This window comes from Trachypithecus francoisi, unplaced genomic scaffold, assembly GCF_009764315.1.
Source record: "Trachypithecus francoisi isolate TF-2019V2 unplaced genomic scaffold, Tfra_2.0 Lachesis_group21, whole genome shotgun sequence".
Taxonomy (NCBI): domain Eukaryota; kingdom Metazoa; phylum Chordata; class Mammalia; order Primates; family Cercopithecidae; genus Trachypithecus; species Trachypithecus francoisi.
The window spans coordinates 40,851,321-40,860,948 of NW_022681467.1; the positions used below are offsets into that span (position 1 = coordinate 40,851,321).

The following is a 9,628-nucleotide window of genomic DNA, read 5'->3' on the forward strand; positions in this document are numbered from 1 at the left end:
GTGTCCTCCCAGTGCTGAATTTTACTATTATGTGACTACTGGGTTCTATGAAAAAGTCCAAGCCTTACTTCATTCCCTTCCCCCGAAAGAAAGTAGCTCTGTCTGCACTGTGCTGCCTGTGATTGGGTTAGGGGTGATGCAGGAAACAAAATTGTCTTTCATATCCTTTTCAATGTGTATTTTTAATTATTATGCTATAATCAGGTTCTGTAATATCTCATCTGGCCTGTTTAGCTTTTGAGAAAGTATTATCACATGTGGATAATTATTAAATTTCATGTTTTGGAGGGTATAATCTCTGGGGAGTCCTACTCTACCAGGTTTTTCTGCCCATTTCCCCAAAATAACTATATTGGAATATTTCCTAAGTTGTAAAGTGATTTCCCATAGAATTGAGCAAAATACATTTAAATCCTCCTGTTTTCTTCTTTTCCTATGAGTACAAAACTTTCTGATTTTTGTGCCAGTTTAGTGCACTTTAATTTTTTTTTTTTTTTAATTTGTCCAACAGGGCAAATCATTTGATCACTTAATCTTTTCCCCATCATAATTCCATATCTAAGATGTATGCATCACCATACCATTTTTATGCTTTCCAAATCACTGATTTCTGATTTCAGTTTTATCAATACATTCCTTTATCATTTGGAAATTGCTTTTTCCACATTTCATTGAATTAGATTCTAATATGAATATAATAATCACATACTATGCTTGGATTGCATTTTCCTGGTTTGTTTTTGCAAATATTGTGCTCCTTTGTCTTATCTGCATCTTTTGGACACTAGATGAGATGAAAGTTTTGTTCTTGATCCATAAGTAAGGCTAATATTTCAGACTCTATTTTGTATCAGTAAGCTTGAAACAGAACAGTTTCTGGTATTTTCTTAAGGGAAATATGAGGAAGATTACAGTGGTTAGCAGACACAGTAATCAATTTTAGTTCAGGACAATAATACCCTACTCTGCTGGGGTTTCTGCAATAAGGAACTACTTACTGCCTTTGAGGCAAACAGATAAATTTGGTAAGATCTCAGAGTGGTTCATAGAGAAACCATGCAGCTCACATGATTTATGTTTGATAGCATCATGCTTTTTTCTGTGGTTGGCCTTTCCCATTTCCCCTTCCATAAAGCATTGCCTACAGGAAGGTTAAAATTTTAAGCTAGAATAATTGAAAATAAGTTTTCAAGCTATCCTTTCCCCAGAAGTACCCTCCAAGGTGTTCTGAATGTACACAGGGACACTATTGGGATGCTTTCTTCTTTCTTCCCCTGTGATCTGCTTATAACAAAATCTTTATGACTCAAAGTAAAGAAAGTTTCTTTAAACTTTTCAGGATGTCATCACAATTGGAAAAATCTATGCTTCTACCAAAGGTGGGAATTTTAGCTTCATGTCCACTCACAATACATTATTCAATTCATTGATGGTGGCAAATATTTCTCACAGCCTGTGTGAGGATTTAGCTGTTTATTACTGAAGTAGAAACTTCTTTTAATCAAAAAAAAATTCTGCTATTTAGGTAGATTTCATGAAAAGAACCCAATTTAGAAACCAGCATTTTTACTTTTTTTCCAACAGTTGTTCCTATCACTACGAAAACATGTTAAAATTCTCTCATCCTTTGAAAACATATCAGGAGCTTACCTCCCCATCCAGATAGAGCCTCAGATCTCATTCTACCATGAATTCAGACTTCCTGAGAAGGTTGTAGCTGGTCTCCATCCAACTGAACCCAACATAATTGTATTCATCTCTCATTAAGTTTACTAGCAACAACTAAGAAAAACTTTGGATACATGTCAGTCTTTATTGTGTTGAACTTGACAGACATATTTGACATTGGTGTGCCCCCATTTACTTGTTTAAAATTTCTTTCTTTGGATTCCATAATGTTTCATTATCTTCTATGTCATTGGTCTTCTATGATTGCTCACTCTTAGGTAAAATAGAACGTGTCTCAAGATCCTTTTTAAAACAAAAGGAAGTATGGAGTTCTATCTAAAATAGAATATTTAATTTATTACATCATGAAGGCAAACTCATATTTAGAATATAGAGGCATTCTCAGAAACCAATTACTTTTGTAGCCTGAAGCTAATCTCTTTCCTACTTTCGTCTAAAATTCCGTAAAATGCAAATGATCTGGCATGATGATCTACAAGGACTGATAAAAATTTGCTGAGGCTTCCAGAAGAAGGAAAATGCCTTTGACATTACGTTGCTGGGGACATTGACTTTGTCCCACACTCAGCAGGGGTGAGGAAGTTGGCATTTACTGATAAGCTAAGAAAAGGCAGTGCCTTTTGTAATTTAAGCTCCACCCATGGCACATTCACTCAAGGAAGATATAAATGACAAGGTCCACTCAGCTCTCAGACAAGGCTTTCCAAGCAAGATGAAGCCCAACATCATCTTCGTACTTTCCCTGCTCCTCATCTTGGAGAAGCAAGCAGCTGTGATGGGACAAAAAGGTGAGTGGAGAGGGTAAGCCTTGGGGAAAGCTGCTTAGAAAGAATGGCCTCGACGATTATTTGGGGTGCAAACAGTAACCTGTTTAGGCACAGATTCTTCTTGTTGAAATCATTGATTTTCTCCACCCAAAGCTTCAGCTTTTCTAGAAACATCAATAATTTGTTGGGAAAAGGTGGGAGGTAAGAGTTGCCAGGGAGCTTTGGAGATAATGAAAGCATACACTTCTATTATCAATTACCAGGTGGATCAAAAGGCCAGTTACCAAGTGGATCTTCCCAATTTCCACATAGACAAAAGGGCCAGTACTATTCTGGACAAAAAGACAAACAACATACTGAATCCAAAGGCAGTTTTTCTATTCAACACACATATCATGTAGACGCCAATGATCATGACCGGACCCAAAAAAGTCAGCAATATGATTTGAATGCCCAACATAAAACGACAAAATCAGAACAACATCTACGTGGAAGTCAAGAACTGCTCAATTACAAACAAGAAGGCAGAGACCGTGCTAAACCAAAAGGTCATTTTCATCTGATAGTCATACATCATAAAGGAGGCCAAGTTCATCATGGGACACAAAATCCTTCTCAAGATCAGGGGAATAGCCCATCTGGAAAGGGACTATCCAGCCAATATTCAAACACAGAAGAAAGGCTACGGGTTCGTGGACTAAGTAAAGAACAAGCTTCAGCCTCTGGTGCACAAAAAGGTAGAACACAAGGTGGATCCCAAAGCAGTTATGTTCTCCAAACTGAAGAGCTAGTAGCTAACAAACAACAACGTGAGACTCAAAATTCTCTTCGAAATAAAGGGCATTACCAAAATGTGGTTGAAGTGAGAGAGGAACATTCAAGTAAACTACAAACTTCACTCCGTCCTGCACATCAACACAGACTCCAACATGGATCCAAAGACATTTTTACTACCCAAGGTGAGCTCCTAGTATATAACAAGAATCAACACCAGACAAAAAATCTCAATCAAGATCAAGAGCATGGCCGGAAGGCACATAAAATATCATACCAACCTTCAAGTACAGAAGAAAGACGACTCCACTATGGAGAAAATGGTGTTCAGAAAGATGTATCCCAAGGCCGTATTTATAGGCAAACTGAAGAGAAAGCACGTGGCAAGTCTCAAAAACAGATAACAATTCCCAGTCAAGAGCAAGAGCATAGCCAAAAGACAAATAAAATATCATACCAATCTTCAAGTACAGAAGAGAAACGACTCCACTATGGAGAAAATGGTGTTCAGAAAGATGTATCCCAAAGCAGTATCTATAGCCAAACTGAAGAGAAAGCACGTGGCAAGTCTCAAAAACAGGTAACAATTCCCAGTCAAGAGCAAGAGCATAGCCAAAAGGCAAATAAAATATCATACCAATCTTCAAGTACTGAAGAAAGACGACTCCACTATGGAGAAAATGATGCTCAGAAAGATGTATCCCAAAGCAGTATTTATAGGCAAACTGAAGAGAAAGCACGTGGCAAGTCTCAAAAACAGATAACAATTCCCAGTCAAGAGGAAGAGCATAGCCAAAAGACAAATAAAATATCATACCAATCTTCAAGTACAGAAGAGAGACGACTCCACTATGGAGAAAATGGTGTTCAGAAAGATGTATCCCAAAGCAGTATCTATAACCAAACTGAAGAGAAAGCACGTGGCAAGTCTCAAAAACAGGTAACAATTCCCAGTCAAGAGGAAGAGCATAGCCAAAAGGCAAATAAAATATCATACCAATCTTCAAGTACTGAAGAAAGACGACTCCACTATGGAGAAAATGGTGCTCAGAAAGATGTATCCCAAAGCAGTATTTATAGGCAAACTGAAGAGAAAGCACGTGGCAAGTCTCAAAAACAGATAACAATTCCCAGTCAAGAGCAAGAGCATAGCCAAAAGGCAAATAAAATATCATACCAATCTTCAAGTACAGAAGAAAGACAACTCCACTACGGAGAAAATGGTGTTCAGAAAGATGTATCCCAAAGCCGTATTTACAGCCAAACCGAAGAGAAAGCACGTGGCAAGTCTCAAAAACAGATAACAATTCCCAGTCAAGAGCAAGAGCATAGCCAAAAGGCAAATAAAATATCATACCAATCTTCAAGTACAGAAGAAAGACGACTCCACTATGGAGAAAATGGTGTTCAGAAAGATGTATCCCAAAGCAGTATTTGTAGTCAAACTGAAGAGAAAGCACGTGGCAAGTCTCAAAAACAGATAACAATTCCCAGTCAAGAGCAAGAGCATAGCCAAAAGGCAAATAAAATATCATACCAATCTTCAAGTACAGAAGAAAGACGACTCCACTATGGAGAAAATGGTGTTCAGAAAGATGTATCCCAAAGCCGTACTTACAGCCAAACCGAAGAGAAAGCACGTGGCAAGTCTCAAAAACAGATAACTATTCCCAGTCAAGAGCAAGAGCATAGCCAAAAGGCAAATAAAATATCATACCAATCGTCAAGTACAGAAGAAAGACGACTCCATTACGGAGAAAATGGTGTTCAGAAAGATGTATCCCAAAGCAGTATTTACAGGCAAACTGAAAAGAAAGCACGTGGCAAGTCTCAAAAACAGATAACTATTCCCAGTCAAGAGCAAGAGCATAGCCAAAAGGCAAATAAAATATCATACCAATCTTCAAGTACAGAAGAGAGACGACTCCACTATGGAGAAAATGGTGTTCAGAAAGGTGTATCCCAAAGCAGTATTCATAGCCAAACTGAAAACCTAGTAGCAGGCAAATCTCAAATCCAGGCACCAAATCCTAAGCAACAGTCATGGCGTGGTGAAAATGCAAAAGGAGAGTCTGGCCAATCTACAAATAGAGAACAAGACCTACTCAGTCATGAACAAAAAGTCAGGCACCAACATGGATCTCATGGGGTACTGAATGTTGTAATTATAGAGCATGAAGATGACAGTGATCGTCATTCAGTACAACGTCATAACTATGACAGAAACCCATTATCTACATAAACCTACCATTCAGTAACCATGTGAAAGGATGGATCAATATTAAGGTAATTTTTTTTTTTTTTTTTTTTTTTAGCAAATAGGAGAGATACCTCTCCCAATGTTTAGAATTGTTGGGGACTCTCCAGAACTTTTGTAGGATTGATAACCCTTGTTCACACCAATAGAAGTGCTGTATAACAAGTGGTAGGAAGATGAGCCTCACAATTCCCTGGTGAGGAAAGGGTCTGGTAGTGGCACAGAAGGATGTTTGGCCTATCATGAGGTCCTAGAATTCCTATCCTTAATTGAATATTTTTCAATAATTTTTTTTTGTATATGCCTACCTGCTAAAGGTTTTTTTGAACCTGTGCTGACTACATATGCGTATTTATAAGTTTATGGTATACTCTTGTCAGTTCTTATACTTTAGGTTAGTAAACCTCAATTTATTTCCTATATAGTGTAAAGGATTACAGCAGTTAATATTTTCTTTCTGCCCACCAATGGATGTTCTTGTATCCCTGTTAGGTTTCATCTATGCTCCTTCAGAGACCACAAGCCCAAAGACTAGCAGTCCTCCCTCTCAGAATGCAGGAAAGAGATAAGTAGAAAGATCCCTGTTCATGTTGTGAAAGAGGAGATGGAAAGGGAGACACAAGAGATGGTGAGGGATCTCATGGGCCAGTTGGATGTTTGCAACATCAGGAGAAGAAAATTGAAGCCCTGAGCCGGGTAATAGTGCTTCCCTGCCTCTTTGCAATAAGTAACACTGCACTTGAAGAGAGGGCAAGCAGCAGAAATAGTGGCCTCGGCTGGCAACTAATGACCTGGTATCCTAGTAATAGAGGGCTGGTACAATTGGAGGTGAAGGGGACAGGGGGCCCAGCTACCATCCCCACCCTTCACTTTTTACTATACTCACATCATTGATTCTCTTCTTTCTCTCTAGGTATCACTTGACCTCAGTGAATTCTGTGATGTTTCTGAGACGCACACTCCCATGTAGTTTCAGATTCTTGGTCCATGGATGACACCACCTGCCCATGCTTCCTTGAATTAGGCTTTCTCAACCTGAAGCCCCTTCAAACTTCCAATAAAGAGATCATTTTCTGCTTCATCTGCTTTTGACTCCTGTTTTCTCTGGATTCCTAGTCACTCAAGGGGTTGAGGGCATTTCTAATATAAATGGTTTTGAAAGAAAATAAAGGGATATTTTTGAAGCACTAGGGAGAATAGTAATCAAAGCCACATTTCTAGATGTATTGATAGAAACCAACACTAAAAATAGGGTGCTGTTAGTCTGCCAGTCACATGTCTACCAGAGGCCAACACTAAAGGCTGTCATGACCCTGATACTAATCAGACCCCAGGAACTAAAAATATCCAAGAAAGACAAGAAGAAATGTTTTGCAACAGGCCCTGGGAAAGTCCCTGATCTGCTGGTGATCAATTCCACAGTAGCACATCCCTTCACTTAGCTTAAGAATGTCTTACCCCTACAGCATCTATTGAGATGCAATTACACCAAAGGTAATATGTTAAATCTGCACAACTTCAGTAACAGCAAGTGGGTTAAAATGTCACCTGTGGATGGAAAGACCAGAGCACCAGTCAAAGAAATATTGAGGCAGATGGTGTCTTCATAATGGAAATTCTGCTGCCTCTACTGTCTTTTACCCCTCTATTTTAAAAAAGTTTCCAGAGAAAGCTAAACCTCCAGGAGAAGAGGCCAACATAGGGGAGTGAGAAAATCACAAGACTAAGAATAAGAGATTTGGATTCTAGTTCCAAGTCTGCCACAACAAGCTGTATATCTTTACCTAAATCTGTTCTTTCCTGCAAGCTTAAGTCCCACATCTGCAACATGGAAAAGTTTGACACAGCAATCTTCATAGTACTTAGTGACTCAATATTGTAGACAAAAGAAAGAAAGAAAGAGAAAGAAAGAAAGAGGAGGAAGGAAGGAAGAAGGAAGAAAGAAAGAAGAAAGAAAGAAGAAAGAAAGAAAGAAGGAAGGAAGGAAGGAAGAAAGAAAGAAAGAAAGAAAGGAAAGAGAGGAAAGAAGAAAGAAGAAGAGGGAAGGAAGGAAGGAAAAGAAAGGAAAGAGGGAAGGAAGGAAGGAAGAAAAGGAAGGAAGGAAGAAAAGAAGAAAGGAAGGAAAAAGAAAGAAAGGAGGTCAGTAAGATCTTAAAGATGATGTCTAATGCGGCCCATTGCTGCAGTAAATTTGGTAGGGCCAGAATAGGTCAGATGGACATGAATGCTTCAGAACCACACAGGCCTACTTGGAGCAGATACTGGCACTGTTGCCCACCCTCAAAATCATGGATCATATAGGCCCAGAGTTGGGTTAGCCTGGGCCCCACATACCAACAACCAAGGAGCCATAAGTTTATTAAGAGCCACGACATCTTCCAGGAGAAGTGAATCATTCCCTAAGCTAGCCAACAGTTTGAAAGTCAGAGGGTCAACTTCATCAAAAGAGCCAAAAGAGTAGGTGTAGCTATGTTTGTCCATCACCACAGCCAGGCATCCAGTTATGTGTGTATTAAGTCATAAAATCTACCAAGTATTTCATTGTTAAGGATTAGTATAGATCAGCCAAGAAATATGTATATGGGTGTGCTGTGGGCCCACAGGTACCCATCTCCACTTCTCACACACATGCAGCACACGCATACACAGCTGAATGGCCCCTGTGCTGCAATAGCTTAGTGAAGAAGAAATTGTAGAGAATTAGCAATTGCTTACCATAAATTTTCCTTTTAGTTCTACTTCTTTGGCTGTATGACTCTGGCAAAGCATTTGTTGTTGTTTTGTTTGTCTCATATGTACAATAAAAGTACTGTTTCCTGATGGAAGAAAGAGAAAGAAGAAAGAAAAAGACAGAATGAAAGAAAGAAAGAGAGAAAGAGAGAGAGAAGGAGTGGGAGGAAGGGAGGGAGGGAGGGAGGAAGGAAGGAAGGAAGGAAGGAAGGAAGGAAGGAAGGAAGGAAGGAAGGAGAAAGAAGAAAAGAAAGAGAAAGAAAGAAAGGAAAGAAAGGAGAGAGAAGAAAGAAAGAGAAAGAAAGAGAAAGAGAAAGAAAGAAAGAAAGAAAGAAAGAAAGAAAGAAAGAAAGAGAAAGAGAGAGAGAAAGAAAGAGAAAGAAAGAGTCTCCCTCAGGTCTTAATGTCTTCATGTCACCTGTAGGTGTGTGATTAGAGACTTTGTCATAGTGGCATGAGAACTCTGTCTCTCTTCACTGCTACCTTTCCAAGAGAATAGAGACCTTGTGCTCAGTCACCTGCTTTATTTTCCCAGCCCAGCAGTTAGAAAGGAGAGGTTATGATGGGCTTAGGGGCCTTAGCATCCGGGAAGCTAGAATTACCTGCTACAGTCTGCTGAACAGATTCTCTCCTCTATGTATGGACAGAAATACATTAAACAGTTTCCCTGACATGTTGCTTATTGCATGGAGGAGGGAAACATAAACTGACATGTAAACAAGCAAAAGAGTCAGAGTCATAAATGCTGTGTGCTATGGTACAATTTGCATGAACTTTGGTTCCCACTACTTGCATAGTCTTGGGCCACAAGATGTCTGATACTGACCTCCTGCCTCTTAATGAGGGGATATAATAATCATCTCATAAAGATGCTTAGATGTGTTCAGTGAGATGATCACAGCCAAAGTGCTCAGGGAAAAGTGCCAGAATGACAACAAATTTGGAAATAATAATAACAAAACAATCTTTTCTTATATGTTCTTTGAAATAGAGGTAAAATTCATATAAAGAAATGCACAGATCTTATATATCTGTTTGAATGAGATTGACAAACACATACATGTGGTTGCCCAACACCTAGATGAGCATATAGAACATTCATCTTGCCTTATGCCCCTTTCAAATTCACTGGAAGCCCTTCAGGGGCAAATCTTATACTGACATAGAAACTAATAACTTGCTTGTTTTTAATCCTTACATAATGAAATCATATGATAACATTACCTTTTGTGTCTGACTGTTATTCAGTGTTTGAGATTCACTGTTTTTGTATGTATCAGCAGTTCATTCTTTTTATTGTTGAATAATATTACATTGTTTGAGTCTCCATATTTGTTCTTCCATTTATCTGCTGATAGGTGAACATTTGGTGTTCCCAATTGAGCGATAGTGAATTAAGATATCACATAAA

The 9,628-nt window shown here is 38.8% G+C and overlaps 1 protein-coding gene across 4 annotated transcripts; it reads left to right on the forward strand.

Annotated features, from left to right (window-relative positions):
- Positions 1–2,386: 2,386 nt before the first annotated feature.
- On the forward strand, positions 2,387–6,567 carry LOC117068823 (semenogelin-2-like). 4 transcript variants are annotated; one of them, XM_033186529.1, is made up of 4 exons: positions 2,387–2,477; positions 2,720–4,170; positions 4,711–5,516; positions 6,401–6,567. In XM_033186529.1, the coding sequence occupies exons 1-3, from the start codon at positions 2,402–2,404 to the stop codon at positions 5,470–5,472; spliced, it is 2,289 nt and encodes a 762-aa protein (XP_033042420.1). In that variant the 5' UTR covers positions 2,387–2,401; the 3' UTR covers positions 5,473–5,516; positions 6,401–6,567. The 4 variants fall into 4 exon arrangements, with proteins under 4 accessions (XP_033042420.1, XP_033042421.1, XP_033042422.1 ...); XM_033186530.1 differs by lacking the exon at positions 6,401–6,567 and having other exon boundaries at positions 4,891–5,472; XM_033186531.1 differs by lacking the exon at positions 6,401–6,567 and having other exon boundaries at positions 2,720–4,120; positions 5,186–5,472.
- The last annotated feature ends 3,061 nt before the right edge of the window (positions 6,568–9,628 follow it).